The sequence below is a fragment of the Palaemon carinicauda genome, chromosome 2 (genome assembly GCF_036898095.1).
Source record: "Palaemon carinicauda isolate YSFRI2023 chromosome 2, ASM3689809v2, whole genome shotgun sequence".
Classification (NCBI taxonomy): Eukaryota; Metazoa; Arthropoda; class Malacostraca; order Decapoda; family Palaemonidae; genus Palaemon; species Palaemon carinicauda.
Window position 1 is genome coordinate 48,675,353 of NC_090726.1, and position 16,428 is coordinate 48,691,780.

The 16,428-nt window shown below is 36.2% G+C and overlaps 1 protein-coding gene across 1 annotated transcript in view; it reads right to left on the reverse strand.

Annotated features, from left to right (window-relative positions):
- Positions 1-16,307, reverse strand: part of LOC137624725 (uncharacterized) — a 66,435-nt gene extending 50,128 nt beyond the window's left edge. The window contains exons 1-5 of the mRNA XM_068355680.1: positions 16,278-16,307; positions 15,220-15,315; positions 5,714-6,064; positions 3,186-4,674; positions 2,245-2,381 (exon numbers count right to left, since the gene is read on the reverse strand). Of these exons, the coding sequence (XP_068211781.1) occupies positions 2,245-2,381; positions 3,186-4,647 (1,599 nt within the window). The 5' untranslated portion in view covers positions 4,648-4,674; positions 5,714-6,064; positions 15,220-15,315; positions 16,278-16,307. The remainder of the gene's footprint in view (positions 1-2,244; positions 2,382-3,185; positions 4,675-5,713; positions 6,065-15,219; positions 15,316-16,277) is intronic.
- Between the last annotated feature and the right edge of the window lie 121 nt (positions 16,308-16,428).

Sequence of the window (16,428 nt, forward strand, 5' to 3'; positions counted from 1 at the left end):
AACCAAAATAAAGTACTTCACCAAATATGATGGGAAAACTCCAGGTTCTACAGCGAGTATAAGTACGTCTTGTCGTCAACGTCGACAGAGAAGAATTGAAGGTTTTGTTTACATTCAAGAGTGGTATCTGGCCGACAGTTGGCGCTGGTGGGCACACCCGCAACCTGCATAGCGATCGCTCGCGAGTTTTTTGAGTATGTTGTCTGTCGAGCCGCAGAGTTGCAGCTATTATATATTCACCGGCTAAGTTTAATATTTAAAAATTCAGATTATCAGACTTCAGCTCAGTCGCTGTTTGACTTTTAGTTTCCTCCTTTTCATTATAGCATTTTATTTGCAAGATATTCCACTAGTTCTTTGATGATCTTCTGAATCTGGTCTTTTTCCTTCCAACATTTGTACACATCTCACAATATTTGATATTTCTTTCGAGTAGAAACAACTTTACTTCCTTGCTTCATGGAAAGAATGTTCATATCTTATAAGAGCTATTAACCCTTTTACCCTTTTACCCCCAAAATATGTTGACTTATCCCTTTTACCCCCAATGGACGTACTGGTACGTTTCACAAAACTCATCGCTTTACCCCCATGGACATACCGGTACGTTCTTGCAAAAAACTGCTATTCACATTTTTTATTGCATATTTTTGATAATTTTTTGAGAAACTTCGGGCATTTTCCAAGAGAATGAGACCAACCTGACCTCTCTATGACGAAAATTAAGGCTGTTAGAGCAATTTAAAAAAAATATACTGCAAAATGTGCTTGAAAAAAAATAACCCCTGGGGGTTAAGGGTTGGAAAGTTCGAAACAGCCTGGGGGTAAAAGGGTTAATGTCTATTTAATTTTTCTGTCTAGCCTTGTGGCATATGCTAACTTTGCCATTTCTCTGAGAACCCAAGTTTCAAGAGTGGCACTAGTGTCTTGGTTTAATTCATTTAGCGTATTATGCATCATAATTTTTTAAAGTAAACTAGCTTTCCTGGGTTGATGGGTCTTTAGAACAGGCTCCTATTCCTTTGTAAATTTCTCTCCTTTATCCCCATTTCTTAATTTCTGAGAGGCAAAAGTCAGTTTACAAGTAAAATATTCTACATTTTTTAGATTTGTACTGTACCTTGTACTTCAGAGTACTATACAGTACATTACTGTGATCTAATATATAGGATTTGCAAGAATACAAGGTCTTTTCTATATGTACCCATAAAAAAAATTTTCTTAGGACAAAATTTAATATGGCACAAAAATAAAATCCAGCAAATTATAGGTAATTTTCCATTTAACAGCTGCCATATTCCTCTAAAATATTTTTATTTTATTTCCTTGGCTGAACAGACTTGCTTCTCAGTGATTATGGATCACAGCCCTTGATGTATTGTAAGGACACCGATCCCTTCGTCGTCCAGAAAATCGACAAATTACTTATTTATTTGAATTCTCTTTTCGCCACACTGTGGTTTCCCATGTATATATATTCCGCTCTACCAGATCTACATTTTGACATATGTATCATTTCATAACATGTTTCTGTTAACCCATAATTCATATATTTGTAAGTGTAAGAAAACACATATATTTTGGCGGGCACTTCAATCTGATTTGGCGCCAGCGTCATCCTACCTTTCCGTCCGCACCTTGTAATATACTCCCGTGCACATTCAAATAAAGTATCAGTTGATCTTGGTGACGCTTGTCTCACTGTCCTTACAGTATAACTAACTTTGATCAAATTCAATTTACTTAGCAATCACTTAAAGCTCAGACTTCCTAATGCTCTTTACATCATAACATTATAGTACTTTTCGTAATACTTTAAGTGGCATTGGATATTTCTACTCGGTTCAGCACCATTGGACATATTTAATATCCAGGTTTTACGTCTTCTCTTTCTTCTGTTATTTACGTGCATAAAAATTTTACAAAATGCAAAAAATTATGTATCAATGGAAAAGAAATTTATTCAGCTAAGCAATAATATATGCTGAAAGGATAGGACTTATCCTTCATAGGTTCTGTGCTCAGACAAGTCAAGTAAAATGTCCAAAATGAAAGGCCTAAGGCTTGAGTACCAAAATACATGAAGGGTTAGCACTCAAAGAATTAAGCAGTTCATTAATATTTCAACATAGTAAACTATACAGAAGGGTCGGCACTCAAAGAATTAAGCAGTTCATTAATATTTCAACATAGTAAACTATACAGTATTTTTCAATTTCCATTTATAAAACACATCCAACCTACCTGTGATGAAGAGTCAGCATTTGACATGCCTTCGTCATCAGCAAACTCATCGCTATCTTCGTGGCGACCCTCGCCGGAGTCTTCATCGCTATGCAAAGAGTCTGCATCTTCATACAATGGATCCCCAAGTCGATAGCCTGAACAATGTCATACATATTTTAAAACTGTAGTAAAACAGCTGGATGATAAATAAATTTCCACGCCACATACACCTTGTAGAAGTAAGAATATTCATCCTTCTAATATAACATACAGTAAATGAATGCTCAATAGATCAAAATCATATCCCTTAAAAAATTGGAAGTATATTTGAGTATTATTCAAAATTTTATTCTATTGTATTACCTTTATCCAAATAATTCCACTGGCCAATATATGAATTGATTGAACTGAATATAGGATTTAGGCATTAAGCCAAGCACTGGGGCATCAAATGCCATTCAGCGCTAAGGCCAATATATGAGCCTCTTAACTAATGAATTAGAGAACTTTATCATCATGTAATAATCTATGCCACTTAAGATTTTTGCTACTCGTTCAGAATTAAGTTATTATCTGCCACTTGATTTCCTTTATCAGATTATAGATCACATGATGTAATAATTCTAAATAAAAGCCTTCTCTTAAATATTATTATAATAAACTAGCCCCTTTGAAAAAACTTACTATTCAGATACAAAAAAACATTTTGGAAATAGCTACAGAAATAAAAGAGGAATATTATATCTAGATATAAAAATAATGGCTTTATAAACAAAAGTTTGAGTAATTTGAGTATATACTTCCTTAAAGGAAATTATATTTTAGTTATAAAAAAGATAAAAGCCTATATGGATCACTCTAAGTCATAAGTAAATGTAATAATCCTACGCTATACCGTAATTAGCGATTGGCTTAAACTCAGTCTATTGATGAAATATTTTTATAAAAAGAATAGTTACCTGTAAGCTTTGCTTGTTCCATGATGTATTGGTATACTGGCTGCTCATACACATAATCAAGATTAGAGTACAAGTGAGTTAAGTCACGATGCTGGGGACTATTTTCTGGCTTCCCGATACTACATGGGCTGGGCTGTTTGGTGTTATTAGAACTACTTCCATTATTGGGGCTAAATTGCTTGCTGTTATTTGGGCTTATCTGCTTGGTCGTACTGCTACTCCCAGAACTGGAATTATGGTTCTGACTATTATTACTACCAGTATTTACAAGTTGTTGAGAACTGCTGCTACTCTGCAATGTATCACTGCGGTCACTATCTGTTGTCACGGTAGTAGCATTGGGGGTATTAGCTGTACCAGACGCAGGACCTCTGTGTTTACTACAGTGATGATGACGTCGATGATTGCACCGACGGCTATCACGCTCATTATTAGTCTTCGAAGCTTTGCCGGAGCTGTCGGTTGCACAACCTTTAGCGGTCTCTTTATCTAATGTCGTCTGGCGAGAGTCAGCACGACGTGAATTACTGTCCACTGAACCTCGACTGCCTGTTGTTCCAGATACCAATCCAGAGTCCACCTGGGAATGGGGGGAGCTGTCTGCAGATCCACGTCCATAGTTTGACCTGGTATCCTTATCAGTTAAAGTCGATGCTCCGCTATCCTGTCCTCGGGGCGATTCGTAATTAAATGGTGGAAACTCATGCTTGGGACTAGGGGGACTTGGACTAGAATCAGAATTTATGAGCCTTGTATGGGCACTGTTACTAGGTCGGATATCCATCTTGAATCGTGACTTTCCAGATTCCAAAGAACGTTGCTTCCTATGCATCATGGGAGTAGCAAGGCTCTCTAAACCAGAACTGTCAGATCTTTGGCGATAATTTAGATAACCGTGTGAACCTAGGGAGTCTGGACTACCAGGAACAGCATCAAGACCCTTCTGTCGACGTCGAGGTTGTGGTGTAGATTCCACCGATCGCATAGCACCAATTAAGAAACGTTCGTGCATTCCATCTTCATCATGATATCGAGGCCTGGACATAAAACTGTAGCTGCGAGATAAGGCCATTTCTCTTGGCCTATCAAGATTCAGTTCTGACCGCTTTGGATAATTTGTAACATCAAAGCTACGTTGCTTGGCAATCTGAAGATGAGAAAAGTCAGGAATTGGAATTTGCTGCTTAACTCTGCCAGAGGATGAATCACGAGAATCTGTGTGTGCGCGGCGATGCGAAGATGGTGTGGCAGGAGAGGCTTGATGGGGATGAGTTGGAGAAGAGTGAGAGGAAACAGATTCAGGTGAACGAGGGGACAGCAAATCTCCATCTTTAATTCGACTCTCTCCTGATCGGCAACTAGAAGAACCACCTCTTCTCGAATCCCTCACGCCTGAACTACCACGTGGAGATTCTAATAACCTGTATCCAGAACCCTCTAAAGATGTGCGACTTTGAGACATTGAGCTGTCGCTTGACCTTCCAGATTCCTAGTAAAGAAGGGAATGAGGCAAAAGTGATTATACATCATCCTGATTTAAAATAAACAGGTGTAAAGATACTGAAAATATTCTTATAAAAGCTACCATTTATCTTTCTATTTCCAAGAAACAGTTAATTTTAGTGTACAGTGAACATTTAGACATCACAACACTAATACAAAACTCTGAAAAAGTTGACACTTCAGTAGAATACAAGTAATACTTTAGATGATGAGTTAAAGGAATCATACTTAATTAGTTACAAAGAGATGGAAGACAGGAAAAATTAAGTCAAGTCTTTTATGGTTAAATAGTTAAAAGATTTGTTTACCAAATACCAAAATACAGAAATTTGTTTAGTTGCCGAGATATGGTAAGGAAGCAACAATATTAAGGGTTTTCTATAAGCCGCATCTGATAAAAGTGACAATCTTCAACTAGGTGCTTCAATGTTATCGTGCTTGGTGTAATTTACAGTGCACACACGTTACTTACACTTGCTTTGAAACCAACGCGAGGACTCGCAAACTCACAAAATCATATTTTTCCTTTGAAGATTATCTCCAAAATTATGACTTGGCTTATGTTATAAACAATTAGAGTTAACATCAGAACAACATAATTTTAGCATTTCAACTGATAATAATAATGGAAAGGCAGGTTTTTGCAAGGCTGACATGGAAATAATGAATTCGATAGACAATACCAATAACATTCTAAAGGATGTCACATAAATTTATATATATAAAAAAAATGTCTGCATGCTTTCAACCAATCAGGTTTCAATTAGGTATACAGTAAGATGTATGGGAAATACTTGGATACAAAATTACCGGTGTCCAAAGCAAACGCTAATTTAGAGCAATGCATTCCATAAAAAAAAAAAAAAATAATGAACCATGGTTTTTAAAGAATTTAATAACTTGTTAAGGATGAAACTTATCTCCATGAATGTGCCACCATGAAATCTAATCTCCATTGCTTCTATTGCCTACCTCATGAACTCTAGTTATGATCAGAAGCACTATTTCTTTCTCTTATGAGTTACCTGTCTGTATGGACGAGTATATGAGAGAGACGATCCTTGTGAGGACTGAGAACTCCGCCGCACTCTTCTGGCACCACCTGCTTCACCATTTGCATGGTGGGTACAAGACCCCTGGTGTCTGTGATGGTGATGGTGGTGGTGATGCCCACTACTGCTGCCATTCCCACCCGTTACTCCACCAGGATGGCTGGAGCTGCTGCTTCCAGTGGCATTGTGAGAAGAAGACCTCCGTGATGGGCGCGGTGAAGGCACAGGAGAGGTTTGTGTGGTTGAACTTGTCAACCTTTTGGACAACAAATGTGGGAGCGAAGAGGCTTCCTGACCACCTCCACCTGAGATTCCTTCTTTCTTCTGCAATGATCCCATGCCAGAGGAACGTGAGTGTGACACTCCACCGGTTGGCCATCTTTGAGGTTGGCCTTTTGGTGTTCCTCCATTCCCACCCACAATATTAATGTTACTCCTACTCGAAGACAGTGAGCCCCTTGAGTTACTTCCTCTCCCGCTACTTATCACACTTTTAGAAGAACTTCCTATCCCTGGCAGTGATCCCCTGGTCCCTCTACGACCTAGGCCTAAAAGAGAACTGTGACTTCTTTGCAAAGATCCAGGACCTGGTACCATACTTAGGGAAGAGTGAGAGGAGGAGACGGAACTACTGGGTGATACCTTAGGTGAGGGTACAGACCCATTGTTAGGGTTTCTGAAAGTTTGTAGTGGACCATTTTTCGGAGACGCTCGGCCAGTGGGGAGTGAACCATTCTTGGCTGAGGGTATGTGACGACGTTGTTGGTGAAAGGAAGGATTGGAGGCCACAGATGCAGGGGGGTTCGGGGGTAGCTGCTGGTTAGATCCCGTCACCACCACAACAACAACCGCCACCCAGGACAGCCAGTCAGTAACGCAACATACAAAACATAAATTATAAAGCTAGACAAAAAGAAGCAAAATATAAGAAAAAAAAAATCAACAAAATTGGTAGTGGCAAGGGGAAAATGTAAAATAATAAAATAAGTAAATCTACGTAAAAATGATTAAGTTTTACAACAAAAGGTATGTATGAGCAAAATAAATAATGGGTTACATGCATCATCAACATCACTAAACCACATAAAAATACCCATGTTAAACAAAACAACAAAGCAATGAGCAACTAGGTATCAATAAGGCAACGAGAATTTTAATATGTAATTATTCTGGGATGAAAACTTCTCATTCATTTCTGATAAAAATGTTAAAACATCAAATGCTATGTTTTCCTTCTAGTGTTGCAAAATAATGTTCTACTACATCCCGTCCATATTACATGCTGAGATTAATATATCAGTAACATTATAACAGTTTATACCGTGTGATAGCTGAAAATCTAAAATTTTGAAACTGTAGTCCATATCTTTGAATGTTTGAATACTGATTTCTATTTAAAAAATAAGGAGTAATGTACTGGTAAACTCTTACTTTATTTTGCATATATAAAAACTTCTTGTTCGAATTACTTGAAAAACTTTTCTTTCAATGGTAACCACACACATGCATACAGTATGAATAATGACTGACTATTGCTACTAAAATTCTCCATTCTAGAGCCACTGGTAATCTTATAAAATTCTATTTAAGAAAGATATCAGAGATTTATACATTTAAAATTTTCCTTCTAATGGAATGAATATTTTTCATGGCATAGTTTCCCCTCCAGCCAAATAACAATCGGTTAATGTTGTTACGCATGGAGCTTAGAGCAAATATTTGGGAATTAAATACTGCTGAAATAGACAAAAAAAAAAAAAAAACGGTTAAGAAAAGCTTTCATCCATGTTTGCTACAAAAATCATCCTAGCAAAAAGACAGAGTGTCTTCCCATGGGACGTGCCTCCTTTCATCTCAAAACTTAAAACTAACAGTTAATATCTTTGCTATCTATGCCATTTATTAACCCTTTTACCCCCAAGCTATTTGGAAATTTCCAACCCTTAACCCCCCAGGGTTATTTTTTTCCTTGCACATTTTGCAGTATATTTTTTTTAAATTGCTCTAACTGCCTTAATTTTTGTCATAGAGAGGTCAGGTTGGTCTCATTCTCTTGGAAAATGCCTGAAGTTTTTCAAAAAATTATAAAAAATATGCAAAAAAAAAATTTAAATAGCAGTTTTTTGCAAGGACATACCGGTACATCCATGGGGGTAAAGGGATGAGTTTTGTGAAACGTACCAGTACGTCATTTAGGGGTAAAAGGGATAAATGCTATATGCATTACTGAAGCTAGAAAGCTTCAAAATGCACCTTAGTCATTATGGTTACTTTACTAGTTTAGTTTTACCATGAACAATGAAAATGCAGCTTCCTATTTTGGCTTTCACATTTACTTTTATTTTCATCTTATTCTAAACATTACTCCCTGGTTTTTCTATCTGATGGCATCTTACAAAGTTTCTATCTTAACCCTTTAACCCCCAATGGACGTACTGGTACATTTCACAAAACTCATCCCTTTACCTCCATGGACGTACTGGTACATTTCACAAAACTCATCCCTTTACCTCCATGGACGTACTGGTACATTTCACAAAACTCATCCCTTTACCTCCATGGACGTACTGGTACATTTCACAAAACTCATCCCTTTACCCCCATGGACGTACTGGTACGTTTCACAAAACTCATCCCTTTACCCCCATGGACGTACTGGTACATTTCACAAAACTCATCCCTTTACCCCCATGGACGTACTGGTACGTTTCACAAAACTCATCCCTTTACCCCCATGGACGTACTGGTACATTTCACAAAACTAATCCCTTTACCCCCATGGACGTACCAGTATGTCCTTGCAAAAAAACTGCTAATTACATTTTTATTGCATATTTTTGATAATTTTATGAGAAACTTCTGGCATTTTCCAAAAGAATGCCCACCTGACCTCTCTATGACAAAAATTAAGGCCGTTAGAGCAATTTAAAAAATATATTGCAAAATGTGCTTGAAAAAGAAAACGCCTGGCGGTTAAGGGTTGGAAAGTTCCAAATAGCTTGGGGGTAAAAGGGTTAAAAGAGTGATTGCAATGATCTATTGAATTATCATTAACTGACTATTAAATTAGAATAAATCCCATTGAATGAGAGGCTGACATAAAAATGTTGAAGATGAGGAAGACGGGAGTTTGATATTAACCTTTCAGGTACTAAATTTAATTTTGTAAAATGCCTGAATTCTCCATCAAATATTCCCATGAAATTTAGAAGGTAATACTGTATGCATCTTTAAAAGAACTAAATATCTTACACATGGCTTCTACTATAATTTGGGAAATGCTTGTATTAAAAAAGCTACAAAGTGATTCCCTATCACCTTTGCCTTTAAAATGTTTTCTAACTTTCTACTTTCTTCTCTTTATCCTTCAAAAGATAATGACAGCATAACCATATTCTCTCTATCTGTTTCATATTATTTGTGAAGTCACTGCTCTACATATCTTCTTTAAAGCCTAATCAATCTTATCATTATGAAGCCCTGTCCACACGATGGAGCATGCCCGACGGGCAAACAGTGATACCAGGCCACAATATTTAGTGAAAACGAGGGTTGATGAAGTCAGAAGCCGGAAAACTAAAGGCAGGGATCTGGCAACACTGTGTGATGCCAGATCCCTGTCTGTGGTTTACCCGCTTCTGACGTCATTAACCCTCTTTCTTACTAACTACTGTGGTCTGGTATCACTGTTTGCCCGTCGGGCATGCTCGATCGTGTGGACAGGGCTTTAGACTTCTTCATCCTTCTACTGAACTTTTTGAACTGAAAAATAGAAGCCTCCTACATTTTTGGCATAACCATTTCAACTGACAAAAATTAAAAGGAAAACAGGCCTGGCAATCACTTTAGGAAGAAAATTATGAAATACTTTGGCATAGTTTGAAAATTTATCTCTGCAGCAAACGTGGAAAGCTATTCCTTAGGCAACTAATTACGTTCTCTTTTGACAATGAATTGATATTAATGATTTTAGTGCCATACATATATACAGTACATACATACATACACATACATACATTACATACCTACATTGTGGAAACATCAATATTTATGATCTAGCTTTGTTCCAGGAATAATGAACAGTAATTCATTACATACATACTGTACATACATACATATTATATATATATATATATATATATATATATATATATATATATATATATATATATATATATATATATATACACACACAGTACAGTACAGTATATGTATACAGCATACACTATACTGTATACTATATATATAGGTAGTCCTGTATACAATAAATAACGTTCCATAATTTACGAAAGTGTCAAGATTATACATACTGTTGTTTCCTTATTGCCATTAGCTATACAAGTGATTATTGTCAAAACTGCTCTTAAGCAATTTTAATTCTGCAACAATCTAGTTATGGGTACAGTCCTGTACTGTATTTACAAAACTATATATATATTTTGCAACCAAATATATTGAATAAGGCAATAGAATTCGAGATACAGTATGCTGTGCTATAGTTCATTTGCCATGCATGAATTGAATTCGGGAACCTACGTACATCAATTTACAGTATTCTGATTTCTCCACTTGACCTTAGTTGGGAGAATATTTAGTACGTAAAAAGCTTTAGTTTGGAAAACCTTCCACTACGATTAAATTCAACATCAACCAGTACTTTGTTCTATTATAAAATTTCCTGAGAAAATCAAGACTCAAATCCTAGTAACCCATATAAACAAAAAAATAATCAACATTTGGCATTACTTAAGTAAGGAATAGGTATGCAAATAAAAGGGTGGAAAAAAAAAAATATTATAAATTCACTGGCTTCCTTGATGGATGGTCTTTTGAGCTCACCAACAAGTGATCTCCACAACAGTCCTCAAAAAATGTGCACTGTTCTGGCTAACCGGAGTGTTGCTTGGGAGTTATAAAACATACTACCTAACAGTATGAATTGTGTTACTATACAGTAGTCAATTCTTTTTAGCGAGGCAGATTTGCAACGAATCGCAGGGGTGCCCTTTTCACTTGTTAACGTTTCCTGATCGCTGATTGGTTGGCCAAGATAATTCTAACCAATCAGATAGCGGGAAACGTTTCCGAGCTAAAAGGGCCCCACTGTGACTCGGTGCAAATGCGCCTCATTAAAAAAAATTGAGTCTAGTTATAATTTGGAAGCGCCCATAAGCTAATACATTAGGCTAAGATATAATATGAATGATTACTGAGAGACATTCATTCCTTATTAATCACTTATCCTGGAAGTGCCCGCAAAAGGTTAATTTTGGCTACGTCCACTGCACTGTCTGTAGAAACATGACCAAGTAACTATTATTTAAGAAAAATGGTTTCCAAAGCAGTAACAAAGTATTTTGCTAGATGCCGAATTTTTAATTTCTGAAACAATTTGCATTCAAACTATAGAAATAACAATACAGTATAAACATAAATAATATTGAAATAGCGTTGTATGTAGTATTGAACTACTGTATCTATCTAGCATATCAACACAGAAGGTTAGGCTAAAGAAATGGTGTTGTTAAAACTAAAGGTTAAATTACAGTCCTATAAATATCAAAACATAATAAAGTACAGTATTTCACATATAAATCTCTAGTTCTAAAATGAAAATCTTGAATTTTTCAAAATATCAGTGACGACTTTGCTTAAATAACTACCTCTTCTGGGCCTGTATTTATTAGAGTGTATTCCATACCTTGGTTCCTATACTTGAAACTTTCTATCCCTCTCTCCTGTAAAATATTAGGTCTATATTATAGTGCTACAGCAATTACAAACAGTAATCATGCCATTGAATTAGGGAGTTTTTAAAAACAAAGTCTATTTAGAAACATTACTTGTTTGATCATACCCGATTCTATAAAATTTTATCACAACAATGTATCATGGTCTTTATGCTACAGTTATTTCACACACAAAAGGTACTATAGTCCATTTCTTTTAGCGATGCAGATTTGCACCGACTCGCAGCAGTGCCCTTTTAGCTCGGAAAAGTTTCCTGATCGCTGATTGGTTAGAATTATCTCGTCCAACCAATCAGCGATCAGGAAACTTTTCCGAGCTAAAAGGGCACCGCTGCGAGTCGGTGCAAATCTGCATCGCTAAAAGAAATTGACTATAGTATCTCATACGCACTTTGGAATTCACATCTCAATTTGATATACTTTACTGTATTTAACACCCACCTTCAAAATCATGAATTCATCATATACCTCATGTCATGTTCGAGTCTTGACTTTGGCAAGGCTAGAGGTTATGCATTATTGCATAATGTGGTTCAATCACGCCCCAGTTTTCTATACCGACACTCAATGAGTGAGCAAGCTATAGTCCATTTCTTTTAGCGAGTCATATTTGCACTGACTCGAAGCGGTGCCCTTTTAGCTCGGAAAAGTTTCCTGATCGCTGATTGGTTGGACGAGATCATTCTAACCAATCAGCGACCAGGAAACTTTTCCGAGCTAAAAAGGCACTGTTGCGAGTTAGTGCAAATATGACTCGCTAAAAGAAATGGACTATAGGTTTATTCCTGGCATTCCATGCATCTCTTTTTTTTCTCTGGTATATTCAGCAATAACTATGCCTTAGAAATGGTGCTAGAGGAGCATTTCAAGGAGCGACATAGGTCGAGCCCAGAAATAGATTTTTCCTTCGTCAAAATCCCTTAATGATCTCAAATTTATTCTATCGCAACTAGATTCTCTACGAAATAAAATATAAGAAAACAGCATGAAATGCAGAAATATTGAGGATGTATACATGATCTGAATAAGTTTCAAATAAAGTTCCCTTCATAGGACCCAAAATCGGAATGATTTCTAGATACGAATGTGGAACTTCCATCAGGACGACATGGCTCGAGCCCAAAAAATACTCAGGATACGAAACGAAATTGGCCGAAAATTTTAAAATCATGTTACAGTACATGTAAAACGTTACTTATTATATGAAATAATCTTGTTGCAGAGGCCACTCCAGAGCTAATCAATTTGGTATCCTGAGATATCACTTAAAGTACTTTCTCTAAACCATGATTTCTCTAAGTCCTTAAAATGTAAAGGATGGATATACTCCAAAGTGTGAAATAATTCTTATAACATATCGGTACATGAATAAACCATGTTAGTCTACAAACAGTGCAATGAAGATTAATATAAAAAATCTAGCAAAATTTTTTCTCTTAAAGCACAATGTAATCATTCAACTGTGTTATATCAGTATAGAATGCTTGTAAATCTCAGCAAGTGAAAAGACACTGTACATTGGGCATACTGAGCATTTGGACAGCGCAAAACACAAAATCAATTCTAAAAAAGCCTTAGCTTCTATTTCAAACGCTATACCTTACAGTTTAAGACACTTCCAAAAGATCACCAGGAACGAACTATAATGAAGTGTAATTAAACTTGACTACCCTATCCATACACTGTCCTTCATATATAATATTGTTTGAAAATGAAGTTTCAATCACTATCTCCGCTATAAAGTCCTGAGAAGTAACACAAGGAAATCTGTGCTATTATAGTATGCTATCTACCGTCGAATTTCTACTATAGTATGGTATCTACCACAAAGTATGTTATCTACCGTCAATGTTAATCCTCCTGTTTGATGAGGATTATCAAACAGATTACTTACCACAAATAGGTTATCCTCATTGGATTTTAATGATAGTTTAATAATATTTATTGGAAGGACAACATGGATACACAATTATAAGCAGTTTGTAGGTTACGTTAGGTTAGGTTAGGTTATCAAGTCGGTAGTGATCCTCCTTATTAGAGGCGGATTAGCAAGTAGACCGTATTCTTAGGGACTGATGGTAGGTATCATATTATAGTCAGAGAGGGGTGGTAGATAGCAAAATCAGCGGTAGATACCATACTATAATAGCACCAGGAAATCTATCTATAAGAGTTTTCTGTCAGAGCTCTAGCTGACCCAAAATCCTCTCACACACACTGTTCTAAAATCTCTTAAAATCCTGCCATTAATTTCATCCCTACTTCTATCTCCATTTAATTAGACATCATTTAAAAAAGAGTATGGATGGCATTCATGATAACCATGGGGGAAAGAAAAAGAAGCAAACCTAAATTTTGGACAAATTCATGATAATCAAAAGTTCCTCAAAGCACATAATGACCAACAACTGAAATGGGGGACACAAAATCGCTCGGATAACCAGTTCGATAGTACGTCACCGTCAACTTATGCAATAGTTTATTCAGCAAATTAAAAACTCAACAAAGCACTTGGAATCACTTAGAATACATTACATTCCAGGAACTAAATATACAGTATTCAAAACTTCTCGTGTTTTGAACCTCACAGTGAGCAGTGTAACTGGAGGCCCTGCAATGCACATAGGTACATAAATATTAAAGTTGAAAAAAAAAAATTTGACAAAAATAAATAGTAGCAAAAAAGTCACTTTTTTAAAAAAGTCTTGTCATGAACTGTATGTTTATTTTACTAAAAGATCATGCTTAAGTTGCTAAACAGTAATTGCCGAGGTATTAATGGTAAAAATAAAATTGGAATTTTAGCTCGCAGAATTAATACAGGAAGATCTGGAAAAAGTACCATTAGTAATGAAATGCCTCTCAAGTTAAATTCTGATTTGATCAATGATTTGATGAGTGTTAAAGATGACATTTTCAAATGTAAGATGATGTTTGGAAAAAAAAGAGCCTTTGGTTGTAAAATGCACAGGTAAGTTAAAATCACTGCCCTGGTAAAATGAAAAATTATTTCATTTTTCCAAGGAAATAAATGAATGCCTTCTGAAATATCAAATATAATAGGACACAATTAGGAAGCCTCTTATAAACAATAGCCTCAGTACTTAGGGTACAGGGTTCTTCAAGTCAAATGCTACAGTGAATAATTAAATAACTTTCTTCAGCTCAATAAAATATTGTTTTTGTTGATCATTAAGGTCATAACCTTATTTCAACTTCATTTAAACTCAAAGCTAATTTTTTGCATGAAGTAGTTTTTCATGATTATATAAGCACAGGGCCAGCTTCTAATATATGAACTTTGTGCAGAATATAGAGGATGTCAAAAATATGACAATACTAAAAAGATGACAAATTTGTTTCTTCAAATTTCAGCTCCTTATGTAATTCAAATCCTAATAACCCAAAAAATAAAGAATAAAAAAAATATATGGAATGTTTACTAAACAAAATCAGTAAAAACAAACTGCACAAAACTGCAACACTGTTGCCAGTGAATGACAATATTGACAAACACAAACTGGGATAACAAAGTTACAAACGCTTCTGGTGCAATTAGCGGTGACTGCTCGCATCAACATGAGCGTGATTTGCGTTGTGACACGAGGCCAGCTAAAGGCATAATGTATACTGTATAAATGGTGACATGATACATGGTCTGGCGGGGTGAAAAAAAAAGACTGAGGCTGAGTACAAGAGAGGGAGAAAACTACAGGTGCAATCACCCACCGGTCCGGGTTTGCAGGGCGTCTGAGTCCCGATGGATTCGCGCACCACCTTCCGGCCATCTTCGTCCTCGGCGACCTCCGTGTTCTGCTTGATTTGCTGTGGAGATAAAATATGAATTAATAATTGTTGTGACATTAAAAGACTTGGAGATAAAATATGGAGCCTTTGTAGGGTGACGGCCAGATCAGTTTTCATTCATAGAAAATGGGAATATTATAAAGTGGGGTGGACTGTGGCCGTCATTCTAAAATCAAGTTCGTAGAAAACTGGAATATTCTGAACTGTGGCCGTCGTTCTGAAAACGATTTTGGCGGGAGAAGCTAACTTAAAAAACCCACCTAACCTATGCTAAAAGCCGTATCCTTACCCAGGGGGGCTTCGGCCCCCCCGGACCCCCTCCCCCCTTACCTACTACGGGAGCGAAAAGATTCGTGGCCGGAGTAAGAACTCGAGCCACAAATTTTCAGGTAATTTAGGGTTTTCGGCTAAAAACAAAAGTGTGCGTTTAAGCACATATTTAAGATCCGTAGACCATTTCCAAACGTTTTTATTCTACACAAGATAACAGTCGGAGCGATAATAAGCAAATTAGGACGCTTGGCCGTAGCGCTACAAACTACCCTATTTTTCCTAACATACTTACCTAGAACTACCTTCTTAGGAGTTACTGGTTAACTCTACCTAACCGACCAGCTTTTTGTATAGTTTACCCTCTTTCCGTTTTCTACGGGGTCAACCTCCGGCAATTAATAATTGTTGTAACAATAAAAGACTTGGAGATAAAATATAAATTAATAATTGTTGTGACATTAAAAGACTTGGAGAATAAAATATAAATTAATAATTGTTGTCACATTAAAAGACTTGGCTGCTGCTACCCAAGCTTTATTCAACTTAAAACTTCAGTAGATTATTCCCTGAAACAACCATGAACATAATTAATAGACCCCAAAATAATCGTAATACAAACTATGTTAGATCCTCAAAGTAAATCTAATTAAACCAAATAGATACAAATGGAATAAACAAAAGGAAATACAAAAGAAACAGAGAATTACTTGATAAGTTGCTTTGACTGTCCCTCCATCAGGAATGTAAACAAACCAGTGTTACCAGATTATTTCCACTGGATTATCATACATGAACCTTAAAATTATCGTTTTTTAAACCAAAATTATCGTACACTCTTTATTATTATTATTATTATTA